The sequence below is a fragment of the Mustela nigripes genome, chromosome 5, assembly GCF_022355385.1.
Source record: "Mustela nigripes isolate SB6536 chromosome 5, MUSNIG.SB6536, whole genome shotgun sequence".
NCBI lineage: Eukaryota > Metazoa > Chordata > Mammalia > Carnivora > Mustelidae > Mustela > Mustela nigripes.
This window is the reverse complement of record NC_081561.1, coordinates 104328555-104347378: the sequence shown is the minus strand read 5'-3', so window position 1 is coordinate 104347378 and position 18824 is coordinate 104328555. Positions and strand designations below refer to the sequence as shown.

General features: G+C 38.1%; 1 protein-coding gene across 8 annotated transcripts in view; it reads left to right on the top strand.

Annotated features, from left to right (window-relative positions):
- Window positions 1-18761, top strand: part of SNAP91 (synaptosome associated protein 91) — a 152168-nt gene extending 133407 nt beyond the window's left edge. For all 8 annotated transcript variants that reach the window (XM_059401002.1, XM_059401004.1, XM_059400997.1 and 5 more), the window contains 4 exons: window positions 7789-7872; window positions 8512-8616; window positions 12894-12996; window positions 15005-18761. In XM_059401002.1, the coding sequence (XP_059256985.1) occupies window positions 7789-7872; window positions 8512-8616; window positions 12894-12986 (282 nt within the window). In that variant the 3' untranslated portion in view covers window positions 12987-12996; window positions 15005-18761. The remainder of the gene's footprint in view (window positions 1-7788; window positions 7873-8511; window positions 8617-12893; window positions 12997-15004) is intronic.
- Window positions 18762-18824: the final 63 nt, after the last annotated feature.

Here is an 18824-nt window from a genome sequence, read left to right as displayed (position 1 = left end):
AGTGTACAGGTTAGTGATTTTTCAGTATATTTGCAATATTGTAAAACCATCACTATTATCTAATTCCACAGTATCTCCATCACCCCAAAAAGAAACACAGCCCCTTTTCAATTTCCTCCTCTCCCTCTCCCCTGGCACCTAATAATTTACTCCATTCCTATAAATCTGTCTATTCTGGGTATTTCCATATCAGCAGACTCCTATAGTATGGAGGGTTTTGTGCCTGGCTTCTTTCACTTAGCACAAGGTTTTCAAGGTTATCCATGTTGTAGCAGGTATCAGTACTTTCATGCCTTTTTATGGCTCAGTAACCCATGGTTTGTATAGACCACATTCATCATCTATTTGTATAGAAGGTTGTGTGTGAATGTATGTCCTCAGTTCTCTTGGGCATATACCTAAGAATGGAATTGCTGGTTCATGAGTAACCCTCCATTGAGCTTTTTGAGGAAATGCCAAACCTTCCTGCAGCCACTTCCTTTTACATTCCCACCAGCAATGTGTAAGGTTTCATTTAGGTCTTGATATGCGTTTCCTTAATGACAAATGATGTTGAGCACTTTTTCATGAGCTTCTTGGCCATTAGTACCTTTTTTTTTTTTTTTAAGAAATGTCTTCATATCCTTTGCACATTTTATGATTGGGTTGTCTTCTTATTGTTGAGTTCTAAGAGATCTTTTTGTACTCTGGATACTCGATACTTATTAAATATATGATTCACAAATATTTTCTCGCATTCTATGAGTTGTCTTTTTATTTTCTTGACAGTGTCCTTTGATAAATATAATAAACCTTGATAAACTCTAGCTTACCTATTTCTGTTTTTATTCCTTGGGCTCTTGGTGTTATATTTAAGAAACCGTTACCTAGGGGCACCTGGGTGGCTCAGTGGGTTAAGCCGCTGCCTTCGGCTCAGGTCATGATCTCAGGGTCCTGGGATCGAGTCCCGCATCAGGCTCTCTGCTCAGTGGGGAGCCTGCTTCCCTCTCTCTCTCTCTCTCTCTCTCTGCCTGCCTCTCTGCCTACTTGTGATCTTTCTCTGTCAAATAAATAAATAAAATCTTAAAAAAAAAAAAAAACCGTTACCTAATCCACAGTCTTGAAGATTTACACTTATGTTTTTTCCTAAGAGTTGTATAGTTTTATCTCTTACATTAGCTATTTTAGACTCATTTTCATATATGATGTGACATAGTGTCCATATTCATTATTTTGCGTGTGGCAATCCAATTTTCCGAAAAAAACTTATTAAAAAAAATGTTCTTCATTTATTAGTTTTGGCATCCTTGTCAAAAATCAGTTGACCATAGATGTATGGATTTATTTCCAGACTCTCTGTTCTCTTGTATTGATTTATATGTCTGTCCTTATGCCAGTACCTACATCACTGTTCCCATGTAGCTTTCTAGTAAATTTTGAATGCAGGAAGTGTAAGTCCTCCAAATTTGTTCTTCTTTTTCAAGATGGTTTTGGCTATTCTGGATCTCTTGCCTTTCCGTATAAACTTTAGGTTCCAATTGTCCCTTTTTCCAAAAGAAGCAATTGAAATTTTTTTTTTTTAAGAAGCAATTGAAATTTTGATAGGGGTTGCACTAAATCTATAAAGCAACTAAGAAAAATTGCCATCTTACTCTTAAATTGTCAAATCTTTGGACACAGGATGTCTGTTTATCTAAGTTGCTTTTTTATTTCAACAGTGCTTTAACAAATTGTCTAACAATGTTTCAACAAGTCTTGTCCTTTTTTAAAAAGTTTATTTATATATTTGTTTTTAGTAATTTCTGTACCCAATGTGGGGCTTAAACTCCCAACTCTGACATCAAGAGTTGTAAACTCTTCCAACTTAGCCAGCCAGATGCCCCAAGTCTTGTATTTCTTTTCTTAATTTTATTTCTAAGTATTTTATCTTTAGCACTACTGTAAATGAATTGCCTTTGTATTTTTTAATTGTTCATTGATAGTGGACAGTGAACTGAGTTTTTTATATTGATGTTATATCATGCAACTTTGCTGAACTTATTTATTAGTTCTGATGGTTTCTTTTGTATTTAAATTCCTATGGATTTTCTATATATAAGGTGATGTCATCTACAAGTAGAGATTATTTAATTTCTTTTTTTCTTTCTTGATGCTGTTTCTTTCTTTCTTACCTGATTGCCACAACTAGAACTTCCAGTACATCTTTGTCATCTTAAGGAGAAAGCTTTTAGTCATTCACTGTTAAGTATGATGATAGCCTAGCATTTGCAGATGCCTCTGTTGAAGTTGAGGAATTTCCCTTATAATATTAGTGTGTTGAGTGATGTTTGTCTTTTTGCTTGTTTTGTCATGAAAGAGTGTGGGATTTTGTCAAATGCTTTTTCTGCCTCTCGTAACATGATTATGTAGGGTTTTTTCCTTACATTCTGTTAATATGATGTATTACTTTGATTGAGCAAACCTTACATTTCTGGGATAAATCTCACTTGCTCATGGTATATAATTCTTTTAGTATATGTTGGATTTGGTATGCTAGTATTTTGTCAAGAATTTTTGCATCAGGGTTCATAAAGGATATTGGTCTGTAGTCTTCTTCTAATCTCCTTATCTAGCTTTGATGTCAGGGCAATACTGCCATCAAAGAATAATTAGAAAGTGTTCTCCCAGTTTTTTTTTTTCTTCTTTTTTGTATGCTTGAGAAGGATTGATATTACTTCTTCATTTTACATTTAATGGGATTCACCAGTGAAGCCATCTGGTTCTGGGCTTTTCTGTGGTGGAATTTTTTTATTGTTGACTATATGGCCTGTGCTGCACTTTTTTTTATAACTAGAATTTTATACTTCCTGATCCCCTTCATCTATTTTGCTCATCCCCATTTACCTCCCCTCTGGCAACTACCAGTTAGACAGATGTAAGAATCTGTGTTTTTGTTTATTTATTTGTTTTTATTTTTTTTTTAAGATTTTATTTATTTACTTGAGAGAGAGAGAGAGAGAGTGAGAGACAGAGCATGAGAGGGGAGAGAGTCAGAGGGAGAAGCAGACTCCCTGCTGAGCAGGGAGCACGATGGGACTTGATCCCGGGACTCCAGGATCATGACCTGAGCCAAAGGCAGTCACTCAACCAACCGAGACACCCTGGTGCCCCTTTGGTTTGTTTTTAGATTCCACATTTAAGTGAAATCATATGGTATTCGTCTTTCTCGGTCTGATTTATTTCACTTAGCAGATACCCTCTAGGTCCATCCATGTTGTCACAGATGGCAAAATCTTTCTTCATAATGGCTGAGTAATATTCCATTTCATATATATTCCACATCTTTTTCCCAAGATTTTATTTATTTATTTGACAGAGATTGCAAGTAGGCAGAGAGGCAGGCAGAGAGAGAGGAGGAGAGAGCAGGTTCCCTGCTGAGCAGAAAGCCCGATGTGGGGCTCGATCCCTGGACCCTGGAATCATGACCTGAGTTGAAGGCAGAGGCTTAACCCACTGAGCCACCCAGGCGCCCCCATCTTATGTTGTTCCATATCTTAGCTATTATAAATAATACTGTAATAAACATAGGGGTGCGTGTATCTTTTTGAATGACTGTTTTCATTTTCTTGGGTAAATAGTGGAATCACTGCATCATATGTTTTTTTAAAGATTTTATTTATTCTTTTGACTCATATGATATTTCTACTTTTAATTTTCTGAGGAACCCCCATACTGTTTTTCACAGTGGTTGCACCCATTTACATTCCCACCAACAGCATGTGAGGATTCCCTTTTCTCCATATCCTCACCAACACTTGTTATCTCTTGTCTTTCTTATATTAGCCATTCTGACAGGTATCAGGTGACAAGTCATTATGGTTTTAATTTGAATTTTTCTGATAGTAAATGATGTCAAGCATCTTTTCCTGTGTCCACCATCTATAGGCCTTCTTTGGTAAAATGTCTATTCAGGTCCTTTGCCCGTTTTTTTAATCAGATTGGGGTTTTGGCTGTGAATTATGTACGTTCTTTATATATTTTGTATTAAGCCCTCATTGGATATGTTATTTGCAAATATCTTCTCTCATTCACTGGGTTACCTTTTTGTTTTGTTGATTTTGATTTGATATCCTTTGCTGTGTAAAAGGTTTTTGTTTTGATGTAATCTCAAGTTTATTTTTGCTTTTGTTTCTCTTGCCTAAATAGACATATCCATAAATATGTTTCTAAGGCCAATATCCAAGAGATTGCACCTATGCTTTCTTTTAGGAGTTTTATGGTCTCAGGTCTCACATTTAGGTCATTAGTCCATTTGCGTTTATTTTTGCAAATAATCTAGGACAGTGGTCCAGTTTCATTCTTTTGCCTGTAGCTGTCCAGTTTTCCCATCACCATTTATTGAAAACGCTGTCTTTTCCCCCATTGTATATTCTTGCCTCCTTTGTCATAAATGAATTGACCACATCAGCATGGGTTTATTTCTGGGCTCTCTATTCTGTTCCATTGATATGTGTTTATCTGTTTTTGTGCAGGGCCATACTGTTGGTATGGAATTATGAAATCTGGAATTATGGTACTTCCAGACTTGTTCTTATTTCTCAAGCTTGCTTTGCGTATTTGAGGTCTTTTGTAGTTCCATACAAATTTTAGTGTTATGTGCTCTAGTTCTGTGAAAAATACTATTAGTTGTTTGTTTGTTTGTTTGTTTGTTTGTTTTAATAGGAATTGCATTGAATCTGTAGATGGGTTTGAGTATTATGGACATTTTAATAATATTAGTCCTTCCAATCCATGAGCAAGGTCTGTTTATATCATCTTCAATTTCTTTCATCAATTTTATTGTTTTCAGAGTATAGATCTTTCACTTCCTTGGTTAAATTTATTCCTAGGTATGCTGTTCTTTCTGGTGTAGTTGTTTTCTTAACTTCTCTTTCTGCTACTTCATTATTAGTTTAGAGAAATGCAGCAGTTCTCTGTATATTGTTTGTATCCTGTGACTTTGCTGAATTCTCTTATCAGTTCTAATGGTGTTTTGGTGGGGTCTTTAGGGTTTTCTATATATAGTGCAATTGGTGAGAGTTTTTCTGCAAATGGTGAGAGTTTTGCTTCTCCCTTACCAATCTGAACACCTTTTATTTCTTTTTCTTGTCTGGTTGCTGCAGCTAGGATATTCAGTACTATGTTCAATAAAAGTGGTGAGAGTGGACATTCTTGTCTTATTCCTGATCTTAGAGAGAAAGTCTTCAGTTTTTCACCATTTAGTATGATGTTAGCTATGGGTTTTTCATATATGGCCTTTATTATTTATATGTATATATGTATATGATGTATATTACCTCTAACTTTGTTGAGAGCTTTTATCATTAACAGATACTGTATTTTATCAAATGCTTTTTCTACAGCTATTGAAATTATCATATGGTTCAGGCCTTTTTTGATTGCTGATGGAAGTTTTTTGATTTCTGACATAGTCTTTTTCTTTATATCCATTTAGATTTGTTATGACTTCTTCAATTAGTTTTTATTGTCTCTGCTCCCATATTTATTATTTCCTTCTTCTCCTTACTTTGGGTTTAGTTTCTTTTTTTCTAATTCCTCAATATGGAAATTGAGGTCATTGATTTCAGATCTTTCTCCTGCATCTGGGCTGTATGTTCTTGTTTCTTTGTATGCCTCAGAATTTTTCGTTGAAACCTAGATATTATGAATATTATCATGTGGCAACTCTAGAAATCAGATTCTGTCTCTTCCCCACAGGTTTGTTGTGGTTACTTTTTCCGTAGTTGTTGTTTGTTTTGTTGTTTTATTGTTGTTGTCGAGTGACCACTCTGAACTAATTCTGTAGTGTCTGTTCTTTATTATGTGTGACTATTAAAGCCTCTGCTCCTTGAGCTAAGGGGTCGGCTAAGGATGAGATAGCTATTACTGAAATTCCTTGAATAAGAATATCTCCCAGTCTTTGTAGAGAGGGGCTTTGAGTTGGGTCATGTCTGCAGAGTCAACCAGGCAGTTTGTGGCTCTACTTTAGTGATCAGAATCACTGGTTGCTTGCTCAAAGCCTCAAGGTCAGCTGGAGGCCTTCTCGTTGCTTTCCTGAGCACGCATACAACCCTGGGACCTGTGCAGGAGCTTCCGAACTCCCAGGAGTAGGTCTGCACTTTTTACACCCTTAATCCCCCAAACATCTCCTTCTCCAGACTTCCTCCAAGCTTTTTGTTTAGTCTACTATTTGCCCTGTTATCTGTTGCTTCAGACAGCAACAACTAAAACATTTGCCTGTAAATGTTTTCCACAACAACTTTAGCATTAGGTACATTCCCAGTTTGGTGAGACAAAGACAAGCCTTTTGAGCCAGTCTTTCCAGGGAGCCACCCAGAGGAGACAAAATAAATAAATATATTCTGCTCCCTCTGGTACTATTACTGAGAATGTAAGCTGTTATTTTCAAGACTACAGCTGAGCTGGAGAACAGTGGATGAAACAAGGGTAAGTTAAGATGCCACAAAGCTCACTCTTCTTGCCAACATCCAGCTGATTTTCTTGAATAAGTACTTTCCTGGTTGCTGCAAGCTTTTAGTTAGCTTTGAGTTCTAAAATAATTGATTCTCATAGTTGTTGCCTGTTTTTCCACTGACTTAACAGATTGGGGAGAGTTTCAGAGTTCCTTACTTCACCATTTTTGCTGACATCACTACAGTATTTTCTTTTTCTCATTAAGATTTTGCTTTAATGATTAAGTTTAAGGAATTGCAGTAGGGTTAGTTTTGGGGTTTTTTTTTAAAAGGTTTTATTTATTTATTTGTCAGAAAAAGAGAGCTTATAAGCAGGGAGAGTGGCAGGCAGTGGGAAGAGGGAGAAGCAGGCTCCCACTGAGCAGAGAGCCCAATGTGGGACTCGATCCCAAGACCCTGGGATCATGAGCTGAGCAGAAGGCAAATGCTTAACTGACTGTGCCAAACAAGCATCCAGGGTTAGTTTTCTAAACATAAGGGAAATATTCGGAGGCCTTGTTGTATGACTGAAAACTATAAAATCTGTACCTGAAATGGGATATTTGTGCTTTTTATGTGTAGTCTTCTAAATGCTTCCTAAAACGTAGAATTAATTTTGACCCTTGTGCAAATGTATAGCAGTCAAAAAGTCAGAGAAAAATATAACAGAAAAAGAGAATCTAAAAATGTGGAGAAGGAGGGGTGCAAGGGGCACCTGGGTGGCTCAGTTGTTTGAGTGTCCAACTCCTGCTTTCAGCTCAGGCTATGGTTGTACGATCAAGCCCCATGGTGCTGGGCATGGAGCCTGCTTAAGATTCTCTCTCCTTCTCCCTCTGCCTTTCCCCAACTCGTAAAACACACACACACACACACTAAAAATGGGAGGCAGATGGAAACCAAACATTGATAGATGAAGGAAGACACATTCTTCATATGTCTACCCCAGTGTCTGTAGGAGCATATAACGAGAGGAAAAGACAAGCTTGGAGAAATTTGACTCATTTACAGTGAGGGTAGAGGAGAAGCTTATAAGGAGGTAGAGAGGAAGCCCAGTGCTTTCAGTAGGCTGCAAGCCAGGGAGCTAGTGACAGCATCACAGCTGTGAACATCCGGTTAGCAACCTTGTTCATATCACTGGCATGGTGCTGGAGCCATTTTTTAAAATTTAAAACTGAAATATGGTATTTCTTTACATAGCCACACATATTTAAAGGGGCATGCATTTTTAAATTATATTCTGTCATTTTAAAACCAAATCATGTTGGTTCTTTTTGTTTGTTTTTGGTTGTGTGTGTGTGTGTGTGTGTGTGTGTGTGTGTGTTGTGGGTTTTTTTGGTAGCAAGGAGCTGTACCTCCAGCCAGTTCGGTTCCTCCTGTTGCCGGGGCCCCATCTGTTGGACAGCCTGGAGCAGGGTTTGGAATGGTGAGTGACAACCTGCGCTAGAAATTGTAACTGATGTTTCTGAGGCCTTTGCCAAATCCCAGATTAACAAATACAGCTACATAATTCCTTCCCAAATGCAGTAATGTAAAATTTAAAAAATAAAGTCGTCTATGTTAGACATTAAGAAGCCTACACATTACCTGATAAAGTCAGCTATAAAATACTTAAATTCTGTCATCAAAATGATTTCTGTAGTATATAGTTTTCTCATTTTTGGAGTAGTATTTACCAAACACATTCTTAGCTCAATCATCAAAATCAACTCTTAATCACTATTCTAAAACTTTTCTTTTATCACTTTTATCACTAACAAATTTTAGAATCAGTTTCCATAAATAAACAAGGTTTACCCTCCTCAGAATCATGCTCACAGAAGACAAATAATCACCAGCAAAGCATGGTTGGAAGAAGGCTGATAGGTGGTCAGCCAGACTTCTACTGTACCTCGGTGATTATCTGCCATCTGTCAGCCTCACGGCACCCATTGTTCAAAATTACAAGTTACACTTTCTCACAGACCTGCATTCCTCACAAATTTTCAGAAACATCAAAGTCCTCAGTGTCCGGGCATTCCCACAGTGGATTCCACTCATGCTGTGAACCGCTCTTCCTTTGCAGCCTCCTGCTGGGACAGGCATGCCCATGATGCCTCAGCAGCCAGTCATGTTTGCCCAGCCCATGATGAGGCCACCCTTCGGAGCTGCGGCTGTACCGGGCACACAGGTCAGTTTTTTAATGTCCTTAAAATAATAACTTTATAAGTATAAAACTGCCATGTGGCAAACTGTTTAAAAATGTTTTTACCTGATAGAATCCTCCTATCTGTTACTTCAGAAGGAAGGGGGGAACATGGAAGACAGATTACCAATAGTGTGAGGTTCAGAGGAAAATGAGAGAATGAGCATAACTCATTCTCCTAAGTCCCTCCATCCTTCTCCTACTTAATTCAGAATAGTTCCTGAGGACAGCTAGACATTTGAAGTATCTGTGCATTCAGTCCAAAGAAATGAGTACTTCTGATCCATAGTTTTATCATGTGTTCCCAGAACCTTGTAGCCAAACTCAAGTTTAGGGACACCATCCTCCAGGCTGCCCGCTGGGCCCAAGAACTGTGAAGCTAACAGCAACGAGTTTGCCAAACGGCAGAGTCTAAGGGAGCAGTCCCTCTAAGACTCTGCGCACCTCAGATACCGGCCACAAGTCTGGGAGTCCCGAGGGTGACCCCTTCACTTCAGGCCAGCTGCCTACGGATTTGGAGGCTCTCAGTAGCCTACAACAACTTACAGAACTCAGGAAGGCATGAAGTTTATTACAGTTGTATTAGCGTGAAAGGACATAAACTGCATCTAGCCAAAAGAAGAGCAGTGCAGGGTGAAGTCTGGAACTGGAGGGTTCCAAGCAGGAAAGTTCTTTGTCTTCCAGGATGTGTTACTCACCTGGCACCCATGCGTAACAATACAGATGCAGCGTTGCCAACCCAGGAAACTCACCTGCACTTCAGCGTGCAGAGTTTTTATTGACGTTTCCTTATGGAGGAATGATTGATTGAATTTTGCCCGTGTGGTTGAACTCAACCTCCAGCTCCCCAGGGTCACTCCGAGTCAGGCTGATACCACTTGGCCCCAAGATCTACCACTCTCATTACATTACTCTCATTTCTGGTGGGCTAGTCCCCACCCTGAGGCCTCTTGTTAGCGTAAACCATCAGGTGGTTCCAGGAACCCACCCTGAGTGACAAAGACATTCCTACCACTCAGGAAGTTCTGAGGGTTTAGAGGTTACCTACGAGGATCCAGGACAAAGGACAAACTTCTCTTTAGATGAGGCTGAATTTCTTACTACCAAAATGGTGAAACACACACTTTGTTGAACTGTTTTGCTGCTGACAGTGATAGTCATGCCCTTGAGTAACCAGTTCTTGATTCCTCTTATAAATTGCCTAGCCAATAACTGTTTTAAGGTGGAGGTGTAGGAAGAACCAAAGGGGTGTTTACCATAAGAAACTGACATGGATGGAGTCAAAACACCGCGTTATGACTTTACTAGGACCATGCCCAGCAAACCAAAACAAAAAACTCAAATATATTACAATGGTATCAGTAAATGGTTTCGCTTCTGAAATATTTTTTGTAAAGATTTATTTTTTTATTTTGAGAGGGGAGGGGAGGGGGTGGGGTAGAGGGAAAGAATCTCAGACTCCCTGCTGCGCAGGACTCGATCTCACAACCCAGAGATCATGATCTGAGTGGAAATCAAGAGTCTGCTTCTCCACTGACTGAGCCACCCAGGGACCCACTTCTGTGGTATTTTTTACTTACCAAATGGGTGTTTATATTGTTATCTATAGGATTCCTACTTTAAACTTTCTGAGTTTTGCTACCTTTAATCATCTCCAAAATCTGTTGTCTGCCTCTTCCCAAATCTTACTTTGGCTTCTTTACATTAACCCTTCGAAAGCCACAGTGACCAGAAGAGACAATGGTAGGTGTTCAAAGAGATAGATTTAGAATGTGACAAACCCTAGCCTTCAAGGCTATACTCAAAGCACTGCCTTCATGAGAAATTTTCTAGTCTCCTCTGAGACTAATGAACTCTGCCTTATATTGTTTCTGAGGAGGGTGAGGAAGATTTGGGGGATAATCGTGGGGGTTAAATTTAATCTAGATATACTTAAAATCCTAAGGATCTCATTTATTATGAATGTTTCCTTGATGGTTAAATAAATCTATGATTAGGGGCACCTGGGTGGCTCAGTGGGTTAAAGCCTCTGCCTTCGGCTCAGGTCATGATCCCAGGGTCCTGGGATCGAACCCCACATTGGGCTCTCTGCTCAGTGGGGAGCAACCTTCCTCCTCTCTCTCTCTCTTTCTCTCTCTCTCTCTCTCTCTCTCTCTGCCTACTTGTGATCTCTCTCTGTCAAATAAATAAAATCTTTTTAAAAAAATAAATAAATCTATGATTATTTAACAGCTTTTTGAAAAAAGGCTGGACATTTCTATTTTTATTAACTTAGAAGAATAATATTAAGGTTTTTAAAATCTTACTGTATTTTTTGTACTAAAAGCTTTAGAAATTAATTAACACAATTTTATTAAAGTAGCTATTTTCCTTTCCTATATTTTCCTTGCATGATATCAGTGTTATGTAGCATCAGTTTACTTAATTCAAAGAATGAAAATGAAACATAGATAATATGATGAAAACAGGATGTTAAATATTTAATTGAATTTATTGTGATTTAGGAAGTGGTATGCCGTATTTATAAAAGTTTTAGATTACATGGGGCGCCTGGGTGACTCAGTCAGTTAAGCATTTGACTCTTGATTTGGGTTCAGGTCTTGATCTCAGGGTTGTGAGATCAAACCCTGTGTCGGGTCAGACTCCACACTGGGGATGGAGCCTGCTTAAGATTCTCTATTGCCCTCTCTCTTTGTTCCTCCCTCCCTCTCTAAACAAACCAAACCAAAACAAAAAAGCTTAGAGTTTTGTATTTCCTATATTAGAGAAGCAGCAGAGGTGATTATACTAAATAGTAAAATAAATAGGATTTTATAACTTCAGAATACAAAATACTGTTGCATTGTTTACCATTACTGATGCCTGGACTAGTCCACTGCATCTCAGTTGATTGGTATCATCCTTAATGATGTTGTCATCTCACCAAATGATTAATGATGAATCAACTCTTAAGTTTCTTTTTTTTAAAGATTTCATTTACTTATTTGTCAGAGAGAGGCGGGGAGCACGAGCAGGGGGAGTAGCAGACAGAGGGAGAAGCAGTCTCCTCACTGAGCAGGGAGTCCAGTGTGGGGTCCCAGGACCCTGGGATCATGGCAGAGGCAGACACTTAACAGACTGAGCCACCCAGGCATCCCTCAACTCTTTAGTTTCTTACCTTCTAAACCACTTTAACCCTTGCATTCTGATCTTTCTATAAAGAATGATTCCTATTTTTAAAAATGGAAATTTGATTGATAGGTAGTACAGTCAGTCAGTAGTTTCTGGACCTGGAGACAAATCTAAAAATCTTTATTTCTCGAGCTCTGTTTGCTGACCCAATAAAAACGTACATTGCAACCCTCATAATCCCAGATTTCTGGGATTTCTATAAGGTATAAGCATAGGAGAGGAATAGATGCAAAAGATCTGTGTCAGTTATTACTCTATACAGATCACATGACCTTTTTCAAGCCATCATTGCCTAACACTCTTGCAGAAGCCTGTTTCAAAAGCTTATGTCTGTCACACAATGAAATAATTTAAGTATTAATTAAACAGAAACAAGGTAAGTTAATTCTTTGCTGCTTTTTCTAGCAAGTGTAATATAGTTCTTTCCTATAACATTTAGTAATTAGTCTTCTCTGTGAGCTGGACAAGGAATATTGGAATTTAGTGACATTCACACCTGGGAAACTCTTTTCCATTTGAAACAAACAGTGCCTCCCAACTTGACCAGTTTTCACTTAAAACACTTCACGTAAAATTCACTATATTTAGCTAATAATTTAAAGTAATTTCTTAAGTGACTTTGTGCAAGTTATTTTCTTTCACAAGTTTTGCCCTCAAACTCACTCTAGTTTTAAGGAAGAGTCATTAAAATTTCTTTATTGGTTTAATAGTACTAATAACTCAAAAATGCTTTTGTGTAGAGCAATTGATTGTTGTGTTATTGTACTCTATATTCATAATATCTGAATGTGACTAGTTTGATACATCGTCCCTAACTCGTCTCCATATGGTTGTGCTTGAGTCCTCAAATTTTACTTCGGCTAGATCTGATGTCAAAGAATTTCAAGAAAGCCAAAGATCATTTAAAGTGTACTTTATGAAACCAAAATTAAACAGCACTGTCACTGAGTAGAACAAAGTAGATTTTGTAAACCTTTAGCCATCTCATCTTCTGCATGTTTGTTTTCTGTGGTATGTGCTCTGCCTAATGCTTACCTGTCTCTCTGTTTGATTTCTGTTTCTGCTGTCTTGGGCTGGCTTTTCTGCACTAGCTTTCTCCAAGCCCTACACCTGCCACTCAGAGTCCCAAGAAACCTCCAGCAAAGGACCCATTAGCGGATCTTAACATCAAGGATTTCTTGTAAACAATTTAAGGTATCTAATATTGAGCTTTTCCTGGGGGCGTGTTATAATGACGTTGCAATGCTTAGCTTTTTCAGGTATGGTATTTGTACTTCTATGCTTTGAACACATGTATGTAATAATAATTTGAGTTGTTTATGCTTTTTAAATCAGTACTAAAAGCCATCAATGAATTATCAATAAATTTTTAAAAATCTTGATTAATTTATAAAACTAAGAGGGAGAAAAGCCTCCAAGTTGTTCTAAGAAGCACAAACATTTTACTGATAAAGCAAAAAGTTGCCCAAGCTGATCGGTAAATTAGGAAATTACCACTGTATTACCTGATGACAGGAATTTATGGAAAGCTACCATCTATTACACTGCATTTAGAAACCATCTAAGAATAAATTTGGCTGTAAAACTGTATTTTTTTATTTGTTTATCCTTACTTGGCCTCATCAAATAAAGCTCAGATTGTTATGCTTTGCAACTTCTGCACTCAAGCAGAAGTTTTGAATTTCTAACATTCAAGCAGAGTTTTAAATTTCTAACATTCTAGTTCGAAATTTCTAATATGATTTATGACATGACTAATAATGGATTTATGGAAGGAAACTGATAAAGGAAAATCGTTTACTACTAACTCCAGCCCCTAACACAGTGGGTCGATTCTGAACAAGTACTTGCAGAAAGTGGATAAACAGCAGTAATGCAGCTCTTCCTTCACATGGTACTTTTCATACCCACTTCCTCGTCATGAGCTCCTTCATTCTTCTCAATGGGAACTCAAGCTCTGTGACATAAACTAGCCAGATACTTCTTGTCTCCTTTTCACAGCTAAAGGATCTGATCCTTGGCATTGAGTGCTTTGCTCAACGTCACATATAGAAGGGAGGAGTAAGACGGTCAAAGTTTTGGGACCACTGTCCAATATAATTTTTTAATAATTTTTTATTTGTTATTAACATATAATATTAATAAATAAATATATTGCCTGGGGCAATATAATTTTTATTATGCATCTTACAACCTATATATGTGTGTGTGTGTGTATACACACACACACATATATATTTTTTAACTTTCTGTAATGTGTACTAAGATTTTTGTGGATTCCTACTTGATGATTTTTTTTCTTATACAAGGTTAATGAGTTTTTCATTTTGAGGTTCTGACATCTCAGTCAAGTAATTCCTCCTTGTGCCTGACTTTTCTATTCCCTTTTGGGTCTGACTGGGCTGGTATAGGCATAAGTGAGACAGGGAGCTCTTCTTAGGTATTACAGGTTCAGAACTGACTAAGGGTGCTACCAGGAGCAGCCCTTTCTCCACCTCTAGCTCAGTGAATACCACTCTCATCTGTGCCCAGAGCTCTGATAAGTGCTTGAAATAGAGATGCTTGAGATGGTTCCTGCCCTCAGAGGTTCCCAGTCAAAAGAGAGACACAGACTCATTTATGAAAAAGAGTTCCCCACATGGCTAAGCCTTCACCCCAGGCGGATTCCCTGGCAGAGAGGACTGGTGAGGCAGCGACTGGTGTTCCTGGGGACGGAGGAGGAGCTGTGTGTGATGTTTACAAAGGCGTGGAGTCTCCCGTGTCATCCCCCTCCTTCTCTTCTGTTACTTGTTCAGTTGTTGAGTGACTCACTGAACACCCTAACTGAAAACTAAAAAAGCCAAAAATACTGAAAATTGCTGCCACCGCATTTCCACCCCTGCCCTTTTTAAAAGGTGAACTGTTCTTGTTTAATAGTAGATGTCTCACTCCTGAGATTTCTAGTAATATCCAGACTTCAAAATTTCGCTGATAGAATTTTTATCTAAGAAAAACTGTACGTTAAGAGTTTTCCTAAAAATTTCTTCCCAGCTGAAACTTTAAGCAGAGAATCGTGACAAGTATATAAATGTGCATTTGTTATAAAGAAACCTTTTGCATGAAGACTCTAAGTAGTCATTATGAGGTAAAATGGCAAGCAAGGTAGTATGTTTGAGGAATGTGTAATGTTGTTTTCTAATTCAAGCGCTTTTTATCTTTGCAGCTGCAATTTTTGTGACTGAATAGGAAAAAAAATAATGAGTTTGGAGACTTCAAGTAAAATTGATGCTCAGAGTTTCAAAGTGAGCCACCGGTACCAAACCCAGTGCTTACTCGTAACTTCTCTTCCAAAATGTGTAGCACAGCTGTGAAAGTGAACATTAGGAATGTGTACTACCTTAGCTGTTATCCCTACTCTCAAAACTGTAGTGTATTTGGGTTATTTGTGTGTTGTACGATGTAAAAACAATGAATGGATGTTTCTGATGCCTTTAGTGCTTTTCTGGACCTCGCCCATGGACGGATGACGCAGCTATTGTATGGTGAGCCATTCGGAAAGATGTGTCTGTGTTTTTGAGGGTTTTGATGTACATATGACTTTTGGACAAACCTAAACTCTTCCCATAAATTCTCTTTTTCTCTGTATCTCTGTTACAAACATAGTGTGATAATATCAAATAGTAAGGAAAACACTCTTAAATATACAAAAACTTTTTCGGTGTGGAGTACATTTTTCCAATCACAGGAACTTCAACTGTTGTGAGAAATGTTTATTTTTGTGGCACTGTATATGTTCAGAAATTTTGTTTTAAAAAAATATATAAGGGTTAATGTCCATCATAAATATTTCTCCTTGAATCTACGTTATCAAGAATGAAAAAAAATCATATGGAAAGAATTCCATATTTAATCACTACTATATTAAAATGTATATTTTGATTATATTTGACAGGTTTTGCATCTAAATTGACCTATTTATTCATTCTTGATTAAATGCACTGAAAAGCAAAGGGTCCGTTTCTATCCCATCCGTGAAAATGCAGTTACAGATGTGCTATTCAAATGATGATGAAGGCACCCCAAGGTATTTGTGTAATTTAAAGATTACTGCAAATATTTTTGTTTTATTGTGGGTTTTATGTACATCTGTTAATTTGGTATTTCTTTGTGTGTTCTGTAGACTAGTGTTCTTCCATCCCTCAACTGAGCTCAAAGTAGGTTTTGTTGTACCATTGTGATTAGAATTTAAACTAATTCAGAGAATTGTATCCTTTACTGTACATACTGTATTCTTTAATTTTTAATTTGTTGTCATACTGTCTGTGCTGATGGCTTGGCTTAAGATTTTGATGTATAAATGAGGTCACTGTTGATCAGTGTTGCTAGTGGCTTGGCAGCTCTTTGTAAAAGCATATTGGGTTGGAAAGGTGTTTGCCTATTTTTCAAATTATTTAATAGATGTATGGTACCATTTAAAAGTGGTTGTATCTGAATTTACTGTGGGGATAACATACACTGTAATGGGGAAAAATTACCTAAAACCAATTTCAAAATGGCATTTCTTTCTATTTCAGTTTAAAAACCCAGTGCATGTATGCCCTCTGAGATGCAATAAACACCTTGAACAAAGAAAATGCAAACATAATCTTTCTCTTTTCGGTTATTTTTTAGAGAAAATGTCTGTTTCAAATGACACACAGCATATACAAAATATTGAAAACTTAGAAACAGTCACAGTGAGAAATGCTGTTCATGCCAACGTCGTTCCGATTATTTTCTAACAAATTAAAAACAAGGGGGGAGAAAAGAACATTTTAATCAGCTGTCTTTAAACTTGGGACTCAGTGGCTGCCATCATATTTCAAAAAAGAAAAGGATAAACTTTCTTTTAAATTCTGCAAGCCTTATAATAGTTTTCTAAGAATTCTCCATTAAAGCTGAAGAATTCCAAGACTTGATAGTTTACAGACACACTTGTCTGCCCATAAACTCGGACGCAAAAATCTAGAAACCTGGCTGACTTTATGCCCATAACTCAATTGTGACAATGACTCAAAAGGTAGTCCGCTCCCAAAGAGAAGTGTTTCTCAGCCACAGGCATATCCTTATTTCTAAAACTTTCTTGCCATTATCTAACTAGGATTTGTATCTCGAGAACTAACTTTCAGAAGCTAGTATCTGGTTATGTATTATGATTTTTGTAGATTACATTTTGGTCATATACTACCCTGTATGCATTTGTAATAGAAATGTGTTTGAGACGTTAAGTAGTTTTCAGTTTAATAGTGGATTTTTAATCAGCTTTTTCTCTTCACTGAATGGCCCACAGGGTATAAATTCCTAATAGGTGAAACTGCAAGAGCACTGTTTTCAAATCGGACGCTCAAGCCTCGGTGGCAGTGAGGTTCTTGGTGGCCCTTGTACAATTGTCATATAGATGAGATGCTGAATGAGTTGCTCTGGGTGCTTAAAAAATGAATCTGAATTATTTTCAACATGGGTCCAGGTTAGCCACGATGTCCTTCTGCATGTGAGCCTGCCTTTCTTGCCTCACCTCTTCACGTATGAGGCTGTGGGCACATGCACGTGGTTTGTGCATGAGGCTGTGGGCACATGCACATGGTTCTCTACATTGCCACACCAGTCCTGAGGCAAGGGGACACCAAGCACTTAGCTGGCTCTCACAGCTGACGTGACCTCCCCAACTCCAGCAGTCCAGCTCAATCGCACTTGTCTGTCATGACTCCTCATCCCACTCTTATCAACCCTTAAGGCACTTAACATACCATCTTATAATCATCTGTGACTGTGGCATCTGCTCTGGCCAGTTGTGAGCTCAAAGGCAGGAAACATTGCCAGTTCACATCCTCAGGGACTAGCACTTCCATGGGGACTGGATGAGTGTCTGCAGGATGAATCCCAGTAGTTCTGAGAGGTGTCCCTTATCCGGACACTGCCGAGCTAGTACCATATTTCTATCTACTGAAGAATAACTGTCCTATGGACATTTATTGTCAAATGTTAGTAGAGTTTTAATAGTTGTCAGCTCATTCTAGTAGAACTAACATCCATTAAAAAGTCTTGGGCTGAAGATATTGAGTCACTTTTTATTTGGTATAATGATAACAAGTGATTCCACCATATTAAAATGTCTCCTTTGTTCTCTTTTATGTTATTGTTATACTTAAAAAAGAAGAAGAAGAAAGGCCAAAGACTTTTTTAGAGGAGTCATGGGGTTTGCAAGAGGAGGAAAGGAGTACACATAAAAAGAAATGGCAAGTCACAGAAAGAAAAATTGTGTGAAAGCCTCCTTCTGCCTCTTAGGTAGATACCTTTAATAATTTAACCCCATATTTTTGTTGGTGGAAGAGGGGCATGCTCTGCCAGCAGTGATGATCACAGTGTTTCTTGTGTGGGAGAAATAAATAGGAAGTCCTATTTATTTCAAAATAAAAATCAGTGTCATCTTGGTAGAGAAGTCACATTGGTCTGTTTTCAAGGCAACAGGTTTTGTGGTAGTTTCTTGTGGATCCTCTTGGGCTTTAAGAAAATTTCAGTTTCAGCCTTGCTGACAGAAGAGTTCACTACCGCACGCATTATCTGGATCCCCTCTGTGAGAGGAAACGTGAGGGAGCCGTGTTGGGGAGTTAGTGACGAGGTCATTAACCGGAACTAAACCCTCTGAACTGCAGCCCTGCATCATCTGAGTTCATTTCCGTGCACGTGTGTCCAAACAATTCTGAAGCCTAAAGGGATTCTGGAATGGACTCCGTAGTAGGTAACTCTGCATCTCCTTTACAAACTCTGGTTTCACTGCACCTTTGCACTTTTTATTGAGGCCCTCCAAAAGCTCTCATTTATGTGGATTTTCTGTGTCAATGCTTCTGATGTTAGAAATTAAAATACAGAAACCTTCAAATGTCTTTAATTCATTTAAAAATAAAAATATGAAGGGCCACTTGGGTGGCTCCGTCCATTGAGCATCTGACTCTTGAATTCGGCTCAGGTCATGATCTCAGGGTCATGAGATTGACCCTCCATTG